Below are 27,030 nucleotides of genomic sequence, written 5' to 3' on the forward strand. Positions count from 1 at the left end.
GTACCAGTTACAAGGGACTTATCTGGATGCCAGGGTCTGCCAATTGTGGATACAAAAGTACAAGTTAGGGAAAGAACACTGGTGCTGGGGCCTGGTTAGCAGGCCTCAGCACACTTTCAATTGTAAACATAGCATCAGCAAAGGCAAAAAGTCAGGGGGCAACCATGCCAAGGAGGCATTTCCTTACACCAATGAGTTGGAGTAAAACCCCATCCAGGGTGGGAAGGAAGAGAGAACACCTCAAACTTCCACAAGGATCTTTCTCTAAGTGGGAAAATATGGATTTGCATAGCGGGCTGAATTTCCACCCAGCGCAGAGTTGTATACCCTGTAGCAAAAATATGTATGCGTTAGAGGTCATATGAGGGTGCAATGTACAACGTGCTTTGTGAATTGAACGGTGTTGAATTATTTATGGAAAATGAACATTTAACTAATTTGTCTACAAATCATCTTGAATACATCTTACCATACTTTTCAAGGAATGTGTTGATTGGACAAAGACAGATACATTCTGCAAGAAAACAAAAATGTGTGTTGAATAAAAACATCAAAAACATTTTCAGAGATTAAGGCAATTGTGTTGATTGTATACAATACACAAAACACATTATGTGCGGCAATAACGAATATTAGAGATCATACTTACTAGTTAATGACTATAAGGGTCTAATACTGTTATCTTGAGGCTCTGATTGCTTGACCTTTCAGTTCATATCTTGTTATTGTCAGATTTTTCACTGACCTATGATGCAGCAGTGCCCACCAATATGAAAGGAGTGATAGTTTTGTGGGTCCATTTTAGGTCCTTGCCTGGACACAGTATTTGCCTTATTTTAGACTTGTAACCTGTGCCCTTTCACCCACATAATATGCTCTGTCTTTCTTTCATTCGATTTTATTAATTTTAGCACAGTTTGGTTTAGTGGTGATGTTTTATTTTCATAATCAGTTGCAATTCTGCGACAGCGTCAGTATCAGTGTTATGCATGACATATATTCATTGTGTTCTTTTGGCCCAGGTTGACAAGAACAGAATACGAAGAACACAGGATAATATGTTGGTATTGCAGCCACAAGACTGCACAAAAAGTCTAACACTTAGGTACATAATCACGTTGCAGGCTCCTGCGCTGTACCACAACCACGAAGGGTGGAATAAAGATTCCTCCTACCAGGTAATACTCATTAGGTCCTTTGCATACCCTCAAACCCAATATTCTAACATGAGGATAAAGCTCCTGTGAGAGAGATTCTCACACAACTTGAGCACCAGGGAGTAATTGAGCCCTGCATCTCTGCAATAAATAACCTGGTATTCCCCATTGCAAAGCCAGACCATTCATATAGAGTACTCAGACCACAGACATTTGAACGGTCACACACCCTTATGCAATACAAAATACACACAGCACTAATTAACAACATAGTGAGTAAAAAATGCAAAACAACCTTGGATATTTCCAATGTTTTTTCTGCCATAATCTAGCACCTGAAAGTTGGGCTCTAAGCACTTATAGCTCATTAGGCTCTCAGTGACACTTCTGTTGCTTGCTACAAGGGCCTAAGACCAGACCAGGGTTGTTTTCAGCTTCAGTAACATCAATACTACATGATATTGATCCTGAGGCGCTGTTCTATGTGGATGACATATAACTCACAGATGACGACCAAAACATATATCTGGCCAGGGTGGAACAGATCGTTCTAGAATTCTCCACCCAGGGTTACAAATTCAAATTTTAAGAAAACTAAAATTGCTTTCTTCAGCATCCTATTTCGGGTATACAAGTTATCAGAGGAAGGGAAGAGCCTGGCCCACACTTTCTCGAAAAATGTGCTCAACTTCAACCCCAAAATACCATTAAGTAGTTGCAGTGATTGCTGGGTTTCTTTAACTTTCGCAGAACATACATACCTGATTATACACAGTGCATAAAACCACTCTATGATCTAATTCATCCAGATTTTCAAGCAATCACTGGACAGCAGAACACAAATGAATTCTTAGAGAACTGCAGCAGGACATGCTAGAAGCGAAACACACATGTGACAACAAAACAAACTTGGTCCTCAGAACAATTGCAGGTGCTATTGGGTTCACCTATGTCACTTTTAATGAGGGTGACACTGTACCCATAGCACACAAATCTAATTTGTACTGAAACGTAGAACAATGTTTTGCACCTACAGAAAAAATACTGACTGCTGTACAGATAGCTGTCATCAAAGAGAGGCCACTTGCCCAAGGGGAACGCATTATTGCCTTTATCCCAGTGCCAGCCATTGTGGAGGTCACCAAAGCCAGCGTTCCAAACGCCAAAGCATTACTTTCACGTTTGATTCAATGGGCAACCTCCCTGACTACCACTGATGTTGATTACATCTTTGACCCAAAACTTCAGACACAAGAATTACTCCAATATGAACAGGAGTACCCAGCACTAACTAATATATTACCACTTGACCAATACCAAACTATCATTTACACTAATGGTTCAGCACAACCAGCCATAAGTACTAAATATCCATACTCAGCTGCTTGCACAGCTGTAAGAGTGGTAATGAGGGATGGTACCTTCCACCCCCAAAACACCTACATGCAGATCCAAGGGGACTGCACCACACAACTGGTAGAGCTTAAGGTTCTTGTCTGGGCACTGGAACATACGGATCTGGACCACCCAACACTAATTGTGTGTGATTCGTACTATTATGCCAGTCCTATAACAGTTACCTGAATCACTGGCGCCTGAACGGCTTCAGAGATTCCAAAAGGAATACCATCAAACACAAAAACTTGCGGGGTAGGGTAGCTGATCTTCAGGACAGACTACCAAATGCTCATGTAGTACATACATTGGGCCACCAATTTGTAGGAGTATATGTTGTGGGAAACACTTTGGCTGATGAAGTTGCCAAATCTGCAGTAGCTACGGGTTCTGTGGCTGCAATAACTCATTCTCATACGAAGCTGGATAATGAGACATTGGCTGCTGTGAAAGCTTCGGTTGATGGCAAGTCTTTACCAAAATCATACCCAGCAAAATATTCCTACCATCTAAGAGCCCAGAACATTGCATTTGCAACCATTCCAGGGGTGGGAGATGGTGTGATCCTCAACCAAGACCAGAGATTAAATCTAATCAAAACAGCATATGAGGGAGTCACTTCTGCTCACACAGGTGTGGCAGAGCTTTTAGTGACCAGGTCTATACAAACACACCAAGCAATATGTCCTTTGTTGTGACATTTGCCAACAAATTAAAGGAGCCACCATCAAACGCTAAATTCCAACAGACTTTTACAGAGTGTGTTCTAGATTTCTGTGGGTGTCGCCACAATGGTCGGCTGATGCTCGAACTGTTTTTAAACATTTGCAAGTCTTTATTGGCACATATACAGTTGCAGCATTCCACTCAGACCAGGGCCCTGCTTTTGCCTCTAGGGCATCACGGACACCATTTGAACAATGGGTGTTCAGCTTCATTACTCCTCACCATATCATCCCAAAGGAAATAGCATTGTGGAGAGGAAGAATCTGGACTTAAAGCAGTCCGTAACACCAAGAATACTAGGTTCAGACCATAGCTGGCTTCATCACCCATATGGGGTCCAAAGAGCACCAAATAATCTGCCCAGAAGGTCCTTGGGAAGTAGCAACCCATATGAGGTCCTATTTGGGATACCTATGTGTGTCCCAGATCTTGATGGCCCTGGCGCAGTGGCGGCACACACACCGTTTGACACAAATTAATGTGTTGCTGTTTTATAGGAGCTACAACAATTCTGTGATGAGAATTAATCTGCCAGTGCCGCCACTTTGGGATTAAGGGATTTGCCAACAACATCGACAAGCTGGATTCCTAAAGTCGAGGATCTAGTTTGTGAAAAGATTGCTGTGAAAAAGGAGTTTGGCCCATCCTACAGAGCTCCAGTTCCAGTCCTGGGAATACACGGAACCAGAACTATCATCCTACCACCACTGCCTGCTTCCAAAGAGAACAGATTAATTTCAATTGATAATGTCAAATTGCACCATGTGGCTGATCCTGCACAGCAGACCAAGAGGTCCTTTGGGTAGTACCCGTTCCCCTTTCACACCCAACAGGATATATCTCTACAAACAGTGTACAATGCTTCTGCAAGTATCAATGATGCAATTGCCTCCTCAAGCATGGGGAGTTTGGAGAATGAGCTTCTGCAGATTCCTATTACCACTTAATTGCCAAGAAATGTGCTAGATGTGGAATTTTATTATTCTAATTCAACACAGATGGATGACATTGTCTACTATGAACCACCACAACAAATGGGTCCATCCATCATCTCTGCACTGGCTCCTGTGTTTGCACAGACCGCTTCTGTTCTGATTATTTCATCAACAGTGGTGACTTTTCTTCTAACTCATCCGCTTCTTCAACTGAAACTGCATCAAAGACATGTAAGCTGTTCATTTGGCTTAAAAATAAATACTTAATTTATCCATGGTATTATCTGTGGATATTGTTGACATTGCGTGCCTTTCTTTCTTGGATTGGTTTTGTTATTGTTTTCTTTCTCTTGATAAATGGTCAACATCTTCCTGAACGCTCTGCCATTGAGCTGAAGGATAGGGCTTTGACACCTTATCTATCTTCCCATAAGGTCCAAAGAGACTTGTCCCTTGTGAACATTTCAGCAGTTCTGCTTCCAGATGGGATTGTTTGGGATAAAGTACCATTTGATATATACGGTCCTACTGAGGGCATTCAAATTCCATATGTGTTTAAAATTTCAATGAGTGTTGTTATTACACCTGGTATTGTTTCCGATGACTGGGATGTTAAGTTGATTCCATGCTTTCTGAGCTTGAATATTATACTGTATTTGAAAGTGAAGACGTGTATATGAACGCAGAGAATTAAGGGTAAATGTTCTGTTATCACCATTACACGCATTACTTTCTGCACCGAGCTAGTACTCCAAGATTAGTTTATAATTACACACAATGGGAATATTGTTCAACTCCATCTGTGGGGAGTTACAAAATGTACATAGACAAGACTGCGTACTTTACTGGGCATTACACTAGAAATGCTTAGTCATATTATTACAAATTGCCACCTTCTGGAGCGAGGAAAATACTACTAACTGACACAAAACTGATCTGTTCAGATTCCTTTGTTTTCCGGCTTGCTGTTGAAGGATATGATTATTGGAAAAACACTATTGAGTTGAAGGGTGTATGGAAACAATAAATTGGCAGATACAGGGCTGGGAAGCTTTGTTTAGAGCATGCCTTATTCCTCTACAAATTATATTTTTAAATGACACCATCCAACATCCTGTTTAGTGTTAGCAAAAGTAAAAAACTAAGGGGTATATTTAAGAGCCCCTAGCGCCACTGGAGTGTCACTTTACATGACGCTCCAGTAGAGCTAACCTCTGCTCCATAATTACAAGGAGGTGTAATGCCACTTTTTGTGGCATTACGCCTCCTTGTAAATATGGGCTCCTCCGATGCAGATTTCTGCGTAATAGGGGCGTGCAATAGGTGTTGCTGTGGGCGTGCCAAAGGAAGTGCCAAATCGCCATTAGTGATTGTTTATGTGCAGGAAGAGAATCCTTCCTGCACATAAACAATTCACCCCTCAACGCAGACATCCTTGCACAATGGTGCAAGGATGCCTGCGTTGGCGCTGGCAGATAAATTTAGCGCCAGCGCAGGGGACAACACAGGGGTGCGTCGTATTCAATTAAATACTGCTCATCCCTGCGTTGTGAAAATTACGGAGCGCGGCGCTGCCAATTTCGGAGCAGCGTTGCACTCCATCATTTTCTAAATAAATATGAGCCCAAATGCATCCAGTATCCCCACACCAGCTAATTTTCACAATTGACAAACACTTTTGACCGCTTGGGTTCAGAATTCCTCATTTTCAAATGTGTGCCAGGCACATTTTGTTACTTCCTCAGAGGGTTTCAGAGCAAGCCGGCCAGACCCTCATTATGTGTCGGCTCAACGTTTAGGTATCATTACTACATACAGTGTGGATAAACTGTGTCAACAATGGTTACTTTCTTCCACCTTAGCAGCTTTCAAAGCACACCTTAATCTCCTTTCAGAGAAAGTCGATTTACAAGATTTCTTGTTAGGACCCAGTAAGCCACGTTCAAAGCACTTATTGTGTGCCGTATATAACGAGATCTGGAAACTTTCCCAGATGGAAGCTGCTGCACATATAAGGCAGATTGATAAGGAAAACCTGGAAAAGGCTTTAGCTGTTGTTGATAATGGCAACACTTTGTCCAACAAAATTTATACCTTAAATAATATTGTGTCATCTGTGATTGATATTACTTAGAATGACGTCCTTTTTACAACATGGACAAAGCCAGCTGTATTCCATCATGCAGTTAAGATGAACACTGCAGGTTCTCAAAAGTGCCTGCATGCTTGGAAACACGTTAACGGTACTCAATTGTTTGACGCTTTTAATTTGTCCAGAAGGATAATGGCTAAAAAAAGAAGCTAGTTGCATTATGCTTAACACTGAGAAGCTGGAAAAGTTGCCTTTTACTGTAGCAGAAATCCCCACAGTGTGGTTACTACATGGAGTAATAAATCTGCCCATTTGCACCTTTCATTTCACGAAATGCCTAAAGTATTTTGCTGTAGGCAAGTTTGAGTGGCTAGGAGCCAGTCACATACACGACGTGTGGGAGTTGCCTTTCATTTACAAGTGTCTGAAAGGCGAAACAGAGGTCTTTCTTAACGGACGTGAATGTGAGAATACCGTTAGTCATTCTACTGCTGTGTAGCCATTTTAGCTATAGCTCCATACATGTTATTTTAGCAAACTAGGCCTGCCGCTGTGCACTTTAACCTTGACATGTTTTATTTGGTTTTGTTTTATTATTTTAACAACAGCCACATTAGCAGTCTTGTTTTAATTTCTCTATCTAGTTGTCCTCTGTCTAGGCCAGCACTGCGTTCTTAAACAAGACATTTCTTTCACGTTGTGCTTTTCTCAAGGCTGCAGTAAGATAGGTTGCCGGCAAACGTGGTGACACTTTGTTTCTAGTGTTCAGAGAAACATACACACTCTTACATAGGGATCCTTTCTTGGAACATCAGCTGTTTTATTATAAAAACACTACTTTAACCCATGTACTTTAGACGGAGATTCCAGCCAGATGACAACAGCTGTATACTGACTGCTGAACGCTTCGCTACAGCTGCTTATGTAAACTACAGGTCTCTTGCTCAGGTATGAGGGATGATGTATTCCTAAGGGAACTTGAAGGGCAGAAATAGAGCTTAACATGCCGTGCTCTAACATAGCCTAGGTAGGAATTATTTTAATGATTATAGTGACAATATGGTAACATTATTTTTATGCTTTACTCTCCTTGTCACAATTTTAATCCTGTCATGCTTCATCGTCCTAGTTATTGCAGTACATGCTTTATTATCTAAGATGCAGTTGCTTCATTAAAACCTTATTGAAACATATACTGCCTCTGATTGTCCTTGCATATGTGAGACTAATATAACTGAGAGAAACGGATGCGATCTGAGTGACCACGATTTCCCTGAGGAGTCAACTGTGTCATGGGCTCGGCTGCCTAATCATACCTGCTCTTGAGTACAGATGAGGCAAAGCTAGTTAGCCGGAGCAAAACCCGGATTAGGCCGACAAGTGTCACCTGTAGTGGATTCAGACTCAGTCCCCCACAGTGCAGGTGATTCTGCTGCCCACATCCAGTAGTCTCATTAGAATAATGAGAGCCTGCGCGACATGGTGCCGCTAACGTTTGGTCAGGCTCTAATTTTCGGGTCCTCCTGAGTATCTCTGTCTCACTACATACAAAGACACCTCAGTACTATATACGGAGACATCTGTTGTATTGAGGATTTTCCTCCTCAGCTAAGTAGGGACTACCTAACTAACACTGTAGGTTGTTCAAGCTTGAACCCTAAAAGGATAATCCCCATTTGGTGTGCACTGAACAAAACTCACCATTCATTATGGCGAACCCCCAACAGGTAGCAATTGCAGTTAATATGAGACCACCCCTTATTGCACATTTATTGGCACATGGCCTAACGGCCCAGGGGGGTCCAGTCACATTTGTTGTCGAGGCTTATCAGGCCTATAGAACAGAAATGTTTTATTCTTGGGTCACATTTCCAGCAGCTGATGGGAACACACATACATTTCATCACTATACACCTGCAAATATACCGGCACAATACAGAGCATATGCATATCTAGAAATACCTCTATCTTATCAAGAACATAATATTTGGCTTGATGGCACCCTATCCCATACAATTCTACATGTTAGGTTTGGTCCTCTAAGTAATGATGGTCCTACCTGGCCTTTATTGGCCACATTTACACCTCACCCCGCTGCAGCGAACCTAACGGCAGCTGAAGTCCGTCGCTTATATGCTGAGCTTACGGCCATAAACAGACGATTAGTACAGTTTGTAATGCAAACATTAAACACAAACCCAGCACGTGCTGCTTCAGCGCAACCACATGCAGTAATGCTTAATCCTGCGACTGTACATTCGATCATGGGTAAAGTACCCGGCAAACGAGAAGAGATTCCGTTTTGGTTAGCTCAAAAAATAAATGCACTGGAAGCAGTATTTCCCCATACGAGACCTTACGATAAGCATAGAATATTAACTATGTGCTTGCCATTTGGGATGGTTTTCACTATAGATAACTGCAATACATCGGGCATGGGATTTGATATGCTCTATACTACCACACAGGGTACACCGACACTTGCCAATTTACCGGAAGTGTTGAAACAATTTCAAGACGAATACGGGGCTGCCCCAGCCCTGGTCTTGGGGATGCAACTTATGGACAATTTTGCCACAGTATCCTCAATTACATTAAGTAACCTTTAAGGGGAAGCAGTTGCACTAGCGGTGCACATGCGGCTCAGGAACGTTCCTCCACAGGATCAAGAACATGAGCTGCCAAATATTATCACAGAGACCTATTCTAGTATTGGTCGAGATAGTCTGGGAACCAGACCCACAAAACCACAGATACAAGGTAAATCTAATAAAGATTCTACCAAGTAAGCTCCTGAGGGTTCTAAAAAACACTGGGATAAAAAACAACAAACACCTAAAAAAAGAAAAAGGAGAATCTCCGCATACGGAGACCCCAGAGAATAGATATAATCTCAGAAATAGAGATGATATAAAAACGCCTGACAGATATCAATATACTGATACACACCAATCTTGTTCCTTTCAAGACTCACCGGAAAAACGCAGTGAGAGAGGTGGGCGGTGAGAGCAAATAATTGAGTATGTGAAACCGAGACAGGAATCACAGCACTCTACAGAAGTTTCTGTTAAAAAGAAGAGAAACTTCCCCAACAAAAACTCCAATTCAAAAAGAAAAAAGTGGCAGCAGTTGCAGTTCGACATGCCACTCAAGAAGAGGGCTCTATTGAAGAAAAAGGAGTGGGTATTAACGCTATTAGACAGCGCGGCAGAGGTCACAATAGTTCACAGGAATCTTCTAGAGCATCAGGAGGTGAAAAGCAACTGATGATTTCATACAAGTTGAAACTGCAGACATGTGTGTCTCCACGCCTGATAGGGTGTACAAAGTAACATTACAGTTAGAAGGAGACATTGAATACACAATCGACGCAATCTTTTGGGACCACGTCGTAAATACAGGGAGTGCAGAATTATTAGGCAAATGAGTATTTTGACCACATCATCCTCTTTATGCATGTTGTCTTACTCCAAGCTGTATAGGCTCGAAAGCCTACTACCAATTAAGCATATTAGGTGATGTGCATCTCTGTAATGAGAAGGGGTGTGGTCTAATGACATCAACACCCTATATCAGGTGTGCATAATTATTAGGCAACTTAACAAAAAACAAATATATACCCATTTCAATTATTTATTATTACCAGTGAAACCAATATAACATCTCAACATTCACAAATATACATTTCTGACATTCAAAAACAAAACAAAAACAAATCAGTGACCAATATAGCCACCTTTCTTTGCAAGGACACTCAAAAGCCTGCCATCCATGGATTCTGTCAGTGTTTTGATCTGTTCACCATCAACATTGCGTGCAGCAGCAACCACAGCCTCCCAGACACTGTTCAGAGAGGTGTACTGTTTTCCCTCCTTGTACATCTCACATTTGATGATGGACCACAGGTTCTCAATGGGGTTCAGATCAGGTGAACAAGGAGGCCATGTCATTAGATTTCCTTCTTTTATACCCTTTCTTGCCAGCCACGCTGTGGAGTACTTGGATGCGTGTGATGGAGCATTGTCCTGCATGAAAATCATGTTTTTCTTGAAGGATGCAGACTTCTTCCTGTACCACTGCTTGAAGAAGGTGTCTTCCAGGAACTGGCAGTAGGACTGGGAGTTGAGCTTGACTCCATCCTCAACCCGAAAAGGCCCCACAAGCTCATCTTTGATGATACCAGCCCAAACCAGTACTCCACCTCCACCTTGCTGGCGTCTGAGTCGGACTGGAGCTCTCTGCCCTTTACCAATCCAGCCACGGGCCCATCCATCTGGCCCATCAAGACTCACTCTCATTTCATTAGTCCATAAACCTTAGAAAAATCAGTCTTGAGATATTTCTTGGCCCAGTCTTGACGTTTCAGCTTGTGTGTCTTGTTCAGTGGTGGTCGTCTTTCAGCCTTTCTTACCTTGGCCATGTCTCTGAGTATTGCACACCTTGTGCTTTTGGGCACTCCAGTGATGTTGCAGCTCTGAAATATGGCCAAACTGGTGGCAAGTGGCATCGTGGCAGCTGCACGCTTGACTTTTCTCAGTTCATGGGCAGTTATTTTGCGCCTTGGTTTTTCCACACGCTTCTTGCGACCCTGTTGACTATTTTGAATGAAACGCTTGATTGTTCGATGATCACGCTTCAGAAGCTTTGCAATTTTAAGAGTGCTGCATCCCTCTGCAAGATATCTCACTATTTTTGACTTTTCTGAGCCTGTCAAGTCCTTCTTTTGACCCATTTTGCCAAAGGAAAGGAAGTTGCCTAATAATTATGCACACCTGATATAGGGTGTTGATGTCATTAGACCACACCCCTTCTCATTACAGAGATGCACATCACCTAATATGCTTAATTGGTAGTAGGCTTTCGAGCCTATACAGCTTGGAGTAAGACAACATGCATAAAGAGGATGATGTGGTCAAAATACTCATTTGCCTAATAATTCTGCACTCCCTGTATATATGATATTCTACTGGCCAAAAGGGATTGGCTACCTGAATTTGTCCGTACTTGCCCATATGGAGAAGATGTTATCAAACCTTCTTTCTCGCTTCTTGTTCCTGATGAGCTCTCAGAATCCTACGCCATCTATTGGGCATTGGCGCAGGCACCCACATATAGATCACAACCACGTTGTAAAGATTCCCCCTATCATGTAATTCCAATTAAAAATCAACCCCAACCACAACCCCAGTACCTAATAAAACATGATGCTAAAGCACCAGTGAGGGAAATCCTCACACAACTGGAGTATGAGGATGTAATCGAACCCTGTGTCTCACCAATGAATAATTCCTTATTCCCAGTGGCTAAACCGGACCATTCGTACAGAATAGTCTTACACTACAGACACTTAAACAGTCACATACGCACATATTCTATACAAAATTCACATAGCAATCATGAACAATACAGTGCGTAAAAAATATTAAACAACACTGGTCATTTCCAATGGTTTCTTCTGCCAAAATATAGCGCCTGAGAGTAGAGACTTAACAAGTTTCAGCACACTAGGCTCACAGAGAATATTCAGTCGTTTAACCCAAGGGTACAAGAACAGTCCAGGACTGTTTGCGGCTCGTGTGACTTTAATATTGTATGACATTGACCCTGGAGCATTGTCCTATGTAGATGATATTTATCTCATGGATGATGAATTACTGCAACATCTAAGACGGGTAGCCCACATTGTTGTGGGATTTGCTGAATGCAGATATAAATTCAATTTAAAAAAAACAAAAATAGCCTTCCAAAGTGTCCTGTTTCTGGGATACGAATTATCAAGTGAAGGAAAGAGCCTAGCGCCACAATTCTTTGAAAAATGCGCACAGTTACAACTGCCAAATACCATTTAAAAACTCCAATCACTATTGGGTTTCCTAAATTTTGGCAGAATTTACATTCCAGATTATGCATCACGCATAAAACCCTTATATGACCTAATACATCCTGACTTTTCCAATAAATTTTGGACAGTCAACACACAAGCATTCTCAGAGCTTTGTAAACAGACATGCTTGCAGCACAACACTCATACACAAGGGACAATAAAACACATCTGATCATCAGAGTAATTGCTGGTGCCATTGGTTTCACCTATATAACTTTCAATGAGGGTGAGACAGTCCCGATTGCTTACAAATCACATTTGTATTGAGCAGCAGAACAACGCTTTGCTCCCACTGAGAAAATTCTCACTGCTGTTCAGATGGCTGTCATTAAAGAAAGGCCACTGGCCCAGGGGAAACGCATTATTGTTGTATCTCCAATTCCAGCCCTTGAGGCTGTTACCAAAGCCAGCATTCCAAACGCTGAAGCATTACATCCACATTGGATTCAATGGACAATGTTTTTGACAGCCACTGATGTTGGGTACATATTCGACCCAAAATTACAAACTCAAGAATTTTTGCAATATGAACTAGAATACCTAGTTCCGGCAAATACACTCCCTATTGATCAATATCAAAGAGTCATGTACACCAAAGGCTCAGCACAACCTGCAATAGGCACAAAGCATCAATACTCCCTGCTTGCGTAGTCGTAATTGGCTACATGGAGGATAATACATTTTATCTCCAACATACATTCATGCAAACCCTAGGGGATTGCACAGCACATCTAGCAGAGCTAAAGGCTCTGGTGATGGCACTGGAACACACGGATCCTGCACAGCTAACACTGATCGTCTGTGAGTCATATTACTGTGTCCAGTCCTCCAATGAATACCTGCTTTACTAGTGCTAGAATGGGTTCAGACGTTCTAAAGACAACACCATTAAACACAGATTTCTGTGGGGAAAAGTAGCAGATCTAAAAGAAATGCTACCAAACGTCCAAGTTGTACATACACTTGGAAACCAGCGTGTTGGAATACACGTTGCTGGAAATACACTGGCTGATGAAGCAGCCAAATCAGCAGTAGCTACGGCTGCTGTTGCTGCAGTAACTCGTTCTGGAACTAAACCAAATGATGACATATGGGCTGCAGTGAAAGCTAAGGCTGAAGGCACGCCCTATCCAAAAGAATTTCCTGCTAAATATTCCTACCGAATGGGATACTTCCTTAACGCAGAAGTGAAAATACCAGGTGTGGGAGTTTGAGTAATTCCCAACAAAGACATAAGACCAGACTTAATTAAAGCAGTGCATGAGGGGGTTGCATCTGCCCATCCTTGTTTGGCAGCTACAATATCATTATTGCAAGCACGTTATTGGTGACCAGGCCTTTACAAACAGACCAAGCAGTATGTCCTTTGTTGTGGCATCTGCTAACAAATTAAGGGTTTCACCGTCAAACGTCCACCTCAGACACCTCTCCTAATTTCAAACAAACCTTTACAATGTGTGTAATCGGACCATTGTGGTCCCCTAACACCGGACAGTGCATACAAATACATCTTAGTCGCTGTTGACTCTTGCTCCAGATTTCTATGGGTGTGGCCACAGCGCTCGGCTGATGCTCGGACTGTTATTAAAGATTTGCAAGTCTTTATTGGCACATATGCAGTTGCAGCTTTCCACTCGGACCAGGGCCCTGCTTTTGCCTCAAGGGTATTAAGGGGCATTATGGCTTCGTTAGGTGTCCACCTCCGTTACTCGTCTCCATTTCATCCCTAGGGCAATAGTGTAGTGGAGCAACTAAACTGTGATTTACAGCAGTCATTAACAGCCAGAGTCTTAGGTACAGGTCGTAGTTGGCTTAATCACCTGTATGGAGTCCAGAGAGCACTTAACAATCTGCCTAGAAGGTCCCTGGGGGGTCGTACTTCATACGAGTGCCTGTTCAGAACTCAAATGTATGTTTCAGATCTTCATGGTCCTGGCGTGGAGGTGGCAGAAACACCCTTTGACATAAATGAACGTGTCACTATCTTACAGGATTTACAACAGCTCCATGACGACAACGCTTCTGACACTGCTGCCTCCACAGAAATTAAGGATGTGCCAGTAACACCTACCGGCTGGATTCCTAAAGTTGGGGATCTATATGTGAAAAGGTTGCTGTGAAAAAAGAGTTTGGTCCTTCCTATCGTGCACAGGTCCCAGTCTTGGGAATACACGGTACCAAAACTGTCATTCTACCACCATTGGCTGGTGCTAAAGAAAACTGATTTGTATCTATTGACAATGTCAAGTTAGACTATGAGGCCCATCCTGCACAGCAGACCAAGAGAAGCAGTCAGCAGTTCCCAAATCCCTCTCACTACTGGTCAAGATGTCCCTCTACAAGTTGTGAGCAGCAACACTGACACCTCTCTGTGCTTGGGAAGGGTGGAAAATGATCTTGCATTAGTTCCACTAACATCTATTACAACAAACAATACAGAAATTACTGATCGATTTGATACAACTTCAACACAGACGGATGGCGTCATTTACTGTGAACCACTGCGGGAGACCCCTACCAGTTCTCCTCCTTCAAATACGGCTCCAGTTTTTGTATGAACCGCTTCTGGATACTTTGCCGACATCAATAACACTTTTTCAGACTCATTTGCCTCTTCTACATCTGAACTGCCAAAAACATGTAAGCTGATAAAGTGGCTTAAAACAAATTACTTTATTCTCCCATGGAACTATCTGTGGCTTTCATTGACTGTCTTAGCTTTCCTCTTTTACATTGGCTTTGTCATAACATTCTTTCTATTAATAGATGGTCATTTTCTTCCTGAAAAATCAACAGTTGAACTGGTGGATGAGATCCTAAAACCCAATTTCTCTTGTCACAAGGTCCGCACAGACTTGTCTTTCGTGAACATTTCCGCTATACCAATTCCTGATGGGATTAAATCCCAAATCGCTAATGCCCCAAACTGAGCTGGTCTGAGAGGCGGTTTTTGCTCACTTAACACCCTCCGCAAATTTTCCAAAATCCTTATATTAAATTAAATGTTCTGTACTCCGGAAACGCCAAACATCCCTCCTTTTCTGTCATTTTGCACCACTGGTTTAGCCAAAGACATGGCGCGACTCCCTTCTCTTCCATTACAGTATAAGGCGGAGTATCCTCTGGCGGTGTAGGCTCCCCCACACTTGCGGTAATATATGTATCTCCCCTCAAAGCACTCTCTAGAGCCTTGAAAAACTTCATTTTTGCGTCTTTTATTTTGTTTAGAATCTAATCAGGAAGTGACTTTAATTCCCAGAACACTCTTAGCCTACTCTCTCAACCAATTGCCTCTCACGGACGGCTGCCAATCCGTGCGCGACCCCTCTTGGCAACTGACCTACCCCAGCGCAGTTCCAATTACGTCACACTCACACACACTGCGGCTTGTCTTCCTCACTCTGAATCCACACAAAATAAATGCAATATATTGCGAGCACCTTAACAATATACTCAAATTTGCCAGTTTACTACAGGAAGGGTAACACAATCGCTGGACGCAGGGGCAGTGGTGGTCCGGCAGAAAGTATCTTAGGAGGTCGGCACCCTACATGTGTGTTACTTACCCTCTGTTGGGAGCCTACAAGTTTGGATCAATATGAACCTCGGAGGACATGCTACTTACAGTTGTTGTCTTTGTGTTTTGTGAGTAGCATAACAACATTGCTGCTCTTTCTGTTCAGATTCCAAGGAAATACAGCTTAACACTCAGGGGCAGTTCAGCAGCTACTTTGGTGACAACTAGGTACTGGTGTGATGACTCTGAAATGCCCGAGCCCTACTAAACAGGACTCAGTGCCTCTGCTCTAACTTAGGAAATGGTGCATGTTTGATTGGTTTGTACCCAATTGGCACAGCCTAACTTACTTGTAAGTCCCTAGTATATAGACTAGCTAATTCGACTTTACCATTTAAGGCAATGCTAAAGACCAAACCTTACTTTTTAATATATGTAACTCACCCTAAGGTAGGTCTAATGTGCTCTAAGGCAGGGGGTTGTATGTTAAAAAGTAGAACATGTACTTTTGCATGGCACAGCAGTAAATCTCCTACATTGTTGTTTTTACTGTGGGAAGGCTAGCAGCCCCACTGGCAAGAAAAGAGTTACAGACTGACACCTCAGCATGGCTAACTTATGAATGGGACTACTAAATTTGGCTCTGTAAGCAATCTAAAGAATCAATGCATTAAATACAACTTAATAGTTTAATCAAATTTAATCTCACTGGTAGGCAAAGTCCAAATTCAGAATTTGCCACTTTAGTGCTTCATCCTGCCAAAGACTGAGGTAGTGGATGTAAATCTCCACTGGTTGTGGAGGGTGCTTTGTGCCCAGAGTGCTTCATCCTGCCAAGGACTGAGGTAGTGGATGCCTTTCTCCACTGGTTCTGGAGGGGGCTTTGTGCCCAGAGTGCTTCATCCTGCCAAGGACTGAGCTAGTGGATGTAAATCTCCACTGGTTCTGGAGGGGGCTTTGTGCCCAGAGTACTTCATCCTGCCAAGGACTGAGGTAGTGGATGTAAATCTCCACTGGTTCTGGAGGGGGCTTTGTGACCAGAGTGCTACATCCTGCTCGTGGTGGACTCAGTAGCGTCAGTGCCCTTGGCGCTCATGGGCCAGCGGTGCTTGTGGCGGCGGGTTCCTTGGCAGTGACTCAGCTGCTGGCGGTCCTGTCTGGCCCAGCAGGGCTGGTGCTGGCGGTCCTTTATGGCCCAGCGGGGCTGGTGCTGGCGGTCCTTTATGGCCCAACGGGGCTAGTGCTGGCGGTCCTTTATGGCCCAGCGGGGCTGGTGCTGGCGGTCCTTTATGGTCCAGCAGGGCTGGTGCTGGCGGTCCTGTCCTGGGCAGCTGGGCTGGTGCTGGCGGTCCTTTCCTGGGCAGCTGGGCTGGTGCTGGCAGTGGGCTCCTGGGCAGCTGGGCTGGTGCTGCTGGTCCTGTCCTGGGCAGCTGGGATGGTGCTGGCGGTGGCCGCCTGGGCAGTGGGGATGATGGCTGTGGCCTCCTGGGCAGGGGGGATGATGGCGGTGGCCTCCTGGGCAGCGGGGATGATGGCGGTGGCCTCCTGGGCAGCAGGGCTGGTCCTGGCGGTGGCCTCCTAGGCAGCGGGGATGATGGCGGTGGCCTCCTGGGCAGCGGGGATGATGGCAGTGGCCTCCTGGGCAGCAGGGCTGGTGCTGGCGGTGGCCTCCTGGGCAGCGGGGATGATGGCGGTGGCCTCCTGGGCAGCGGGGATGATGGCGGTCTTCTCCGCCGTGCTGCTCTTCCCACCCCAGACTTGCTGAGTTTCTTGTGCCCCTTCCCCACCTTGAAAGGTGTTGCAGCTGACTCCACACTCCCACCTGTACCCCTGGGAGCGGCTTTGGTGGCTGGAGTCTTCCCCCTCTCCCGCTGGGCACTGGCCAACTTTTGATGTTTGACAGGTGGGGGACTGTCCGTGCTGTGGCTCCGTGCCACACTGGCTGCCCTGCTGCCCGGTGCACTCCAGATTCCAGTGACTACAGGCACCACTGGTCCCGGAGATGTTGTGGCTGAGGTGCTAGGTTGGGACCTGGAGAGTCGGGCCCTAGGAGACTGACGGGGTGGGGGAGGTGAGGGAAAGAGGTCAAGGGTGGACTGGAAATGTTTCTTGGGAACACTGGGATGGGTAGCTGGAGGGGGTTTGGGAGTGGAGGAAGAGGTTGTGGTTGTAGGAAGTGTTCGTTTGGTGACTTTGGGTGAAGGTGCATGCGCTGTAGGCTGTCGTGAGGTGGATGGCTGTTGGGTGGGTGTGTGGCTGCGTTTGTGTATCTTGGGAGGTGGTGTCACAGACACACTGGGAGAGGACACGGGACGTGTGAATGGTAGTGGGGGTGGTGAGTGCACGTGAGCGGGGTGTGGTGGTGTGTGTGCTGGAGATGGAAGTAGTGGCTGTAGATGTAGTGCATGCAGGTGTGAGTGTAGATGAGACTGGGAGGGAGGAGGGAGACGAGGAGGAGGGGGACACAGTGGAGGCAGTGGATGTTGGTGTGTCTGCATGTGTGTGATGCTTGCGTGAGTGCCTGTGGGATGTGTGGTGCTTATGTTTGCCTGAGCTTCCCTTGTGTGTTGACGTGTGTGCATGCTGGTCTGAAGGTGTGCTTGGGATAGGCTGAGGTAGAGGGGATTGGGTCTGGGTGGAGGAAGTTGGAGGGGGGAGGCTAGAGACAGGGACAATCGCTGCCATCAGTGCTGAGGCCAGAGTCTGAAAAGCTCGCTGAAGGGCCGCCTGACCAGAATGAATGCCCTCCAGGAATGCATTTGTTAGTTGCAACTGCCTTTCTACACCCTGGATGGCATTCAAAATGGTAGACCGCCCAACAGTGAGGGACCTGAGGAGATCAATGGCCTCCTCACTGAGGGCAGCAGGATTAGGGGCTGAGGTGCCTGGGGGGAAGGTGATGCCCACCCTCCTGGGTGAGCGGGCACAGGGCAAAGGCTGAGGGGATGCTGGGAGGGTGGTGCTGGTAGGGGGGTGGCGGCTGTACCTGTAGATGCGGGGGCACAGATGTGGCCGCCACCACAAGGGAGCTCCCATCAGAGGACGAGTCTGTATCACTGGTGTCAGCTCCTGTCCCCGCCGTGGAGCTCCCCTCGCCCTCCGTCCCACTGGTGAATTCCGAGTCCGTCGTCTCGCCCTCCAGGGCCATGTGGGATACATTTCCCTCCTGCTCCGGTGCCACTGCTCCTCCGCCTGATGATGCTAATGCGCACAAGAACAGGGAGACCACAAAAGGGGGGGGGGATGACAGAAGAAAGACATGGTGAGTGCATGCATTACCGCTACCGTTGGTGGACACGACAGACACAGAAGCCCCCTGCACTACGCCGCGCTCTTGGGCTCCACTGATCAATCCCTGGGACATGGCCTACAAGGCTATGGCCGACATCTGCACACATGGATGTCACAGGAGCCTGACTAGGTGTACTTGGCACTGTACACAGGTGGGGTGGGGTGCCACAGGGTCTGCCAGAACAAGGGGACCTAATTAGCACACTCGCCCTGGCCTTGGGAAAGCCACAGCCCACCTCCCCCACCCAGAAACCTCCACTGCGTGCAAAATCCGCAGAATGAGAGTGTACTCACCCCCTTGTGGCTGCTGTGATGCCCTCAAGCGCCCATCCAACTCCGGGTACGCCAACGCCAGGATCCTGAACATCAGGGGGGTCATGGTGCGACGGGCACCCCTCCCACGTTGGGAGGCCATCCCCAGCTGGGCCTCCGCCGTCTTATTGCTCCAGCAGCGAATGTCCTCCCATCTATTACGGCAGTGGGTACTCTGTCTGGATAGACCCCCAGGGTCCGGACGTCCTTGGCGATGGCACGCCAAATATCCTTCTTCTGGTGGGCGCTGACCTACATGAATTGTACAGGGGAAAAAGTAAAGTTATTATCAACTGCACCGTCACAGACATTGGCCCCCATTCCTACCCTTGCCATGTGGCACATGCACGCCTCAATCCCCCCCCCCATCTTTCATCCACTCTACTCCACACAGGCATAGCCCATACAGCAGGCTCCCAGTGTACTTACCTGTTTGTCTGGAGGACAGTAGAGTAGCAAGTACTGGGGGAGGACCCCATCCACGAGTTTCTCCAACTCCTCCGATGTGAAGGCAGGGGCCCTTTCCCCTGACGCACGAGCCATTGTCTCTTCCAGACTGAGGTCACAGCAGCAGTTGCAGTGTAGGTCCTCTGCTGTCGAAGATCAGGTATCGAGTGATTGAACAGATAGAAAATGGAGGTCACGTCCGCGGCGGTGCGTACCGTCACCACCGGCGTACATGGTCATTGGCTCCTGGGACCCATAGGGTCCAATGTTAACCAATGCAGAATTGCGCCACGGTCTTCAACCGCCTACCGCGAAGGTGTACAACGCCAGCGCAGTTACCTCACTTCCCATTGTCCCACTTTACAGGTCAGGCAGCCGCCATTTCAGGGGCCCACATGGCTTAATTTTTATCTGCGTCACACATACCTAGGCCTTGCCTCAAAACTCATACAGGCCAAATTTCTGAATATGATTCGTGTTCTGTGTAAGCTGTGGGTACGTACCTCTGAGTTGGTTGACTCTGTGCTTGCTGTTGTTCTTCATAGGCACCATCTGCTGGGGCATGTGAGGAGATGGCGGTATCCTCTGGTGTACAGACCGCTGGTGGACCTGTCGACAATGGAGGAAAGACTTGTGATCATCACCTACAGGCTTGATCGTGCCACAATCCTGGAACTGTGTGCCCAGCTGGAGCCAGACCTGATGTCAGCTATCCGCCATCCCACAGGAATCCCCCCCTCTAGTGCAGGTGCTGTCAGTACTCCATTTCCTTGCCAAGTGGGTCTTTTCAAACAACAGCGGCCATTGCATCAGGGATGTCCCAGCCTATGTTTTCCAACGTGTTGTCCAGAGTGTTGTCTGCCCTGCTGAAACACATGAGGAGCTACATCGTTTTCCCTCAGGTGGAGGATTTGCTAACAGTGAAAGGTGACTTCTATGCCCTGGGACATATCCCCAACATCATAGGTACCATTGATGGAACACATGTGGCTTTGGTACCCTCCCGCAGGAGTGAACAGGTGTACAGAAACCGGAAGAGTTAACATTCCATGAATGTGCAGATGGTGTGTCTGGCAGACCAGTACATCTCCCATGTGAATGCCAAATTCCCTGGCTCATTGCATGACGCTTACATCCTGCAGAATAGCAGCATCCCTTATGTGATGGGTCAACTCCAGAGGCACCGTGTGTGGCTATTAGGTGAGCACCTGGAAGCAAGTCAGTGGGAATGGTTGTCTGGGGATATCCCTACAGGTTAGTGTGTGTCTAATAGTTGCCCTCACCATTTGCAGGTGACCCTGGTTACCCCAACCTGTCATGGCTACTGACCCCAGTGAGGAATCCCAGGACAAGGGCAGAGGAACGCTACAATGAGGCCCATTGGTAGACTCGTAGGATTATAGAGCAGACCTTCGGCCTCCTGAAGGCCAGGTTCAGGTGTCTCCATATGACAGGTGGATCCCTATTCTACTCACCAAAGAAGGTGTGCCAGATCATCGTGGCCTGCTGTATTCTTCACAACTTAGCTTTGCGACGACAGGTGCCTTTTCTGCAGGAGGATGGTCCAGATGGCCGTGTTGTGGGAGCTGTGGAGCCTGTGGACAGTGAAGATGAGGAAGCAGAAGAAGAGGACATCGACAACAGGAACTCTGTGATCCTGCAATACTTCCAGTGAGACACAGGTAAGAATACAAACCTGCCTACTACATGTACTTTAACACTACTACCTCTCTACTGTCTGTCGTTTTCACCCAGTGTATGGTCACTGAGTTGTCACTTTCCCTTACGATTTCACAGATGTGGGTCCCACTGTGTGACATCTGCTTTGTTCCTCATGGACTAGAGCTCTGTGACATAGGTATGTTGACATTACAATTGAAAGAGCATTTTGTCACTGTAATTGCTAATACACTATTTCGAAATCACAGACAAACTACAGATTGTTTTGTGCTTTATGGGTGTTTATTTCCGTGCTCAATATTGGAGGGGGTTGTAAAATGGTGAGGGGTGACAGTGGAGGAATGTCCATGGCAGAGTCCAGCCTATTAGTCTCAAAGGTGCATTGCCCAAATGGGCATAGGAAGTGGAGCTGGGGCAGTTTGAGGATGGACAGGGTGACAAGGTGGGACAGAAGGATGACATTCAGGGTGGTCTCATTTCTTGGCGGGGGTCTTGGCATCGTTCTGTATCTTTGTCCTGGATCTCAGGGACCGTTTGCGGGGTGGTTCTCCCTCTGCAGGGGGTGGGGTGCTGGTGTGGTGGTCCTGTGGCGGCGCCTCGTGTCCACTAGCGCCGGTGGAGGTGGTGGGCAGTTCATCGTCCAGGCTAGTGTCAGGGGCTCCTTGTTGTGCCACAGTGTCCCTCCTGGTGTTGAGGACTTCCTTCAGCACCCCTACGATGGTGCCCAGGGTGGAATTGATGGATCTGAGTTCCTCCCTGAACCCCAAATACTGTTCCTCCTGCAAGCGCTGAGTCTCCTGAAACTTGGCCAGTACCGTTGCCATTATCTCCTGGGAATAGTGGTAGCCTCCCATGATGTTGGAGAGGGCCCCGCGGAGAGGGGGTTCCCTTGGCCTGTCCTCCCCCTGTCGCACAGCAGCCCTCCCAGTTCCCCTGTGTTCCTGGGCCTCCGTCCCCTGAACCGTGTGCCCACTGCCACTGCCACTGCCCCCAGGTCCCTGTTGTTGTTGGGGTGGTGGGTTAGCCTGGGTTCCCTGTAGTGGTGGACACACTGCTGATTGACGTGTCCTGGGGACAGAGGTATGGGCCCGCTGGTTGGGTGCTGTGCTGGTGTTTCCAGAGGGAGGAAGCTCTGTGGTGGCCTGTGACTGTGTCAGGGGAACCGACTTTCCAGAGGTCCCAGATGGGCCGGGCTGGTCATCTAGATCCAGTTGGACAGAGCTTCTGTCATCACTGTGGGCCTCTTCTGTTGGTGGTGTGGACATGTGTGGACCCTCCTGTCCGGTGATGTTGGGTAGGGGTCCTGCAGGGGTATAAAAGGATGTTTATTACATCTGTGTGTGCCATGGTGTGCAATGGGTGGGTGACCGTGTACCCCAGTGCTTGCATTCCTGTGTGGGTCCTTGTGTCATGGTGGTTTAGGGGGGTGTATGGGTATGTGCAGTGGCCATGCTTTGGTGATGGATGTCCATGCTTTGTTGTTGCATGCAGGGCTTGGTGTTAGGATGTGTGGTTTGTGATGCTGGGACATTTGTGAGGAGTTGGAGTGATGGGGGTGAGGGTGGGGGTATTTGATAGCATGCAAGTAGGATGGGGGATGTAATAATTAAGATTTGACTTACCAGAGTCCATTCCTCCATCTACTCCTGCAAGGCCCTCAGGATGCAGAATCGCCAAGACTTGCTCCTCCCATATTGTTAGTTGTGGGGGAGGAGGTGGGGGTCCACCGTCAGTCTGTGTACCGCAAGGTGGTGTCTCGAGACCAAGGAACGCCCCTTCCCCCGTAGGTCGTTCCACCTCTTCCTGATGTCATCCCTATTTCTTGGGTGCTGTCCCAATGCGTTGACCCTGTTCACTATTCTGTGCCAGAGATCCATCATCCTAGCTATGGAGGTGTGCTGCACCTGTGATCCGAATAGCTGTGGCTCTACCCGGACAATTTCCTCCACCATGACCCTGAGCTCCTCCTCAGAGAACCTGGGGTGTCTTTGCTGTGCCATGGGGTGGTGTGGGTGATGTGTGGGGTGGGGTGTGTAGTGATAAGTGGGGTGATATTTAGTGGTGTGTTGTGTGAGGAAGTTATATGGGTGATGGTATTGTGTGCCTGTGGATGCTTGGTAGTTGTTTGTAGTGTCTCTCTCTGGCCATAGGGGTTTGTGGGTGATGTGGGTGTGTGTTTTATATTGCATTGGATGTGTGGGAGTGGCGTGTGTATGTGTATCAGGTGTGTGTATTTGGAATTGTCCAATGTGGTAGTGTTTTGTAAATGTGTGTGTATTTTGAGCGTGGTGGTGTGTACCGCAAATGGAATACCGCGGTTGAAAGACTGCTGCATGGATTCGTGTGTTGTGATAGTGTGGGCATGTTTCTGTTGGTATGACGGTGGAGGTTTTGTTTTCGCCAGTTTATCACTGACCTTTGGTGTGGCGGACTTGTGTGGGTGTATGAATTTTGGCGGATTCCGAGCAGTGGGTCATAATGACCGTGGCGGAATTCCGCTTCCGCTGCGGTGTGTTGGCGGTCTTCTGCATGGCGGTAAACGGCTTTTTCCGCCAATGTTGTAATGAGGGCCAATGTCTCTTAAAACCCAGGTCCCCACATTGCTCAATCATACGGAGGAACTCCACAGAAGGGCCAAAGATGCAGAAAATCGATCCAGGTGAAACAATTAGAGCATGATCGGATTTCCAGCCGTCACTGAGGGCACTGCACTGCAAATGGTAGCTGACTACATAGAGCAATGGAGTAAATCATGGATGCCTCTGGAACGATTGTCCCCCTGGTTTGCAACAAAAAGAGTGCACTGAGCATTGATACCTAAGCCACCTCCTGGAGCCTCTCCGAAGCCTATTATTGCTTGTATTCTCAACCACAGAGATCGAGACTCTATCCTTAGGGAAGCTTGTATGCAATTGAACCGCCGGTGTGGTAAAGCCAAGGTTCTTCTATTCCTTGATTACACCCGAGAAGTACAACAGCGATACTCCTACACTGAGGTTATACAAAAACTCAGGGCCATGGATTTACAATACCGCCTACTGTTTCTGGCCCGACTCCGGGTCATGCATGCCAACAAATCATACATTTTTGACAACCCAGAAACTGCATGGGAATGGCTTACCAAGGAGTACTCCCTCCGTGGTCCTGCGGCTTCTCTGCTGCATAGACTGGCCAATGCAGAACGACGACATCCACAACTGACTTCCAAACCCCAGAAAAAATGCTCACGATCGCAAAGGAGATAAAGGAATGTTCGGTTGGAGTCCCCTCTGTGATCCACTCATGGGCGGCCATCGCCACCACCACAGACAGCATCTAACCCATCTTCAAAGGAGGAGGTGGAGGGGTCGATGGGGTCCAGACGACATGGAACACGGTCCCCCATGCCGGTTGACCTCCACACAGATAATGATTTTTCCCAAAGTCCAGTGCTCTGACAGTCCCAGGTGCCTGACACTCATGCAGCATCTGACATTATGTGTGATCTGATCTGACCTGACTCTTGGACAACCTCGCATGACCATATATTAAGTGCAGCGCATGTTATAAGTTGGGGCTCTAGCTCAACAAGATGGCAGTCTCGCCACACTGGATTGTGTTCTCACTAGGAGACGGGTTCCTCCCCCATCTCGAAGTCCTTATAGTGGTGCTCATATTGTTTGTACTAACTAATATTTTTTTCAGGGTGACAGATGCTTCTGGGGTAGAAGTACGGGGAGGGGTGGGAGTTGGGGGGTGGGGACTGCTTTGCCGTTTTTTTATTAGTGTTTGCCATGTTAGGGAATCCATGTATGTTTACTTTTTTCTTTCCTCTTTAGGTTATGAGACACTTATTCATCCTTGTCAGGGTAGCGATTTCAAGCAAATGACTATGCACAAAACATGGTTGACCAACTTCACGTCCAGATATCTGACCTTGATAGATTCCCCAATTTCTCTACACCATCCGACATACGTATTTACTCTCATGCACAATGACTTTCCGAACGTTGTTGTGGGATGTTAAAGGCCTGCTGGACTGTGTGAAATGGGCGGCGGTCCTTGCATACACCCATCGCCACCTCCCTGAGGTATTGCTACTTCAGGAGACTCACCTCATGGGGGACCATTACCCATTCTTGGTGAGAAAGGGATACAACAGGGTCTTCCATTCAGGATATACCCGCGGGTCTAGGGGAGTAGCTATTCTCCGGTGTTCATTCCTTCTTACGGTCCTTCACGACCTGCAACATCAGCAAGACATTTTATTATCCTGACTGGGTCGTTGGAAGGGCAGGTGATCAACTTGGTAAGTGATTACGTGCCACCTGCTGCCATCACTGATAGCCTTTGGAAGCTGTCTGTGACTCTTCTAAACCTCCCCCAGGGTCTACAATAATAGGAGGAAATCAATGTGATCCTTAATATAGATGTCGACACAACTGGGCCCTCCTCCACCTCTAGAACGGCCAGGACGCACCACCTGGCTGACTGGCTCACTAAACTGGGCCTGTGAGACGCCCGGAGGACGTGGAACCCAAGAACCCACCAGTATACACACACCTCAGCAGCCCCCCATACCCAATCATGGATAGACTTTGTCCTCTTGCTGGCTACAGACTTCCGGTTACTATCCCAGATCCAAATTTTGCCCCATGGGATCTCGGATCATTCCCCTCTTCTTTTCCATCTTTGTACCTCCAATCTCGGCCAACGCCCTATGTTGCGCCTTAATGCCTGGTATTTCCAGGACAAGGCATCTGTCCAAACCCTAAATACTGAACTTCAGGCTTACGTCACATAAAGGGGTCTGTAGCAGCGGTTGGCACCCTGTGTGCTGCACGCAAGGGGACACTGCAAGGTTATTCCAAGGGCTATATCTGAGCCCAGGGACGTGATAAGTCCACGGATGTCACTTGATTAGAAGCACTTGCTGTCCGATTGGAGAGACACCTTGTATCCCACTTCAGAATGACCTCTCCCACCAATTAGGTCTGATCCGAGAGGAAACTCGTCAGGGCTGCCAAACATCTTTGGAGGGCTACGACAGCAAAGGTGTATGGCAGGGGTGACAAAAATGGGAAATTACTGTATTGGTTAACCACTACTTGAACAGGATCATACCTGAGATACTGGATGACACTGGTGTCCCCAGACATACTCTCCCTCAGCTCAGAGGCTGTCTGTTATTACCGCAAGCTTTGGTCAACCTCAAAGAGGGAGAACACATCCCTACCAGGGCACGTTCTAGATGCAATCCTTTTTCCCCAACTGACCTCAGTTGAAACCCAGAACCTCGACTAACCAATTACGGCTGCAGAGGTAGGTGATGCGCTGAACAGATTAGCCGCTGGCAAAACCCCGGGTCCAGATGGCTTACCCACTGAATACTACTCTCTGTTCCAAGATATCCTTGTACCTCACTTACTTTCATTTATAGGGATGTATGCCACAGAGAGACCTTTCCTCCAGACCTGGACATCGCAACGGTGGTGGTGATTCCCAAGACTCATCACCCCTCGAATTCGTGTAAGGAGTACCATGCAATATTGTTCCTTAATGGGGAGGTAAATATTTTTGCGACCATACTAGCTAACCGACTTAAGACTGTCCTA

At 46.9% G+C, this 27,030-nt stretch overlaps 1 protein-coding gene across 1 annotated transcript in view; it reads right to left on the bottom strand.

Moving 5' to 3' along the window:
• The window catches only part of AMN (amnion associated transmembrane protein), a 235,143-nt gene that overhangs the window by 189,059 nt on the left and 19,054 nt on the right, over nt 1-27,030 (bottom strand). Inside the window, exon 3 of the mRNA XM_069207299.1 lies at nt 470-514. Within this exon, the coding sequence (XP_069063400.1) occupies nt 470-514 (45 nt within the window). The remainder of the gene's footprint in view (nt 1-469; nt 515-27,030) is intronic.

Source organism: Pleurodeles waltl, chromosome 9 (assembly GCF_031143425.1).
Source record: "Pleurodeles waltl isolate 20211129_DDA chromosome 9, aPleWal1.hap1.20221129, whole genome shotgun sequence".
Lineage (NCBI taxonomy): Eukaryota > Metazoa > Chordata > Amphibia > Caudata > Salamandridae > Pleurodeles > Pleurodeles waltl.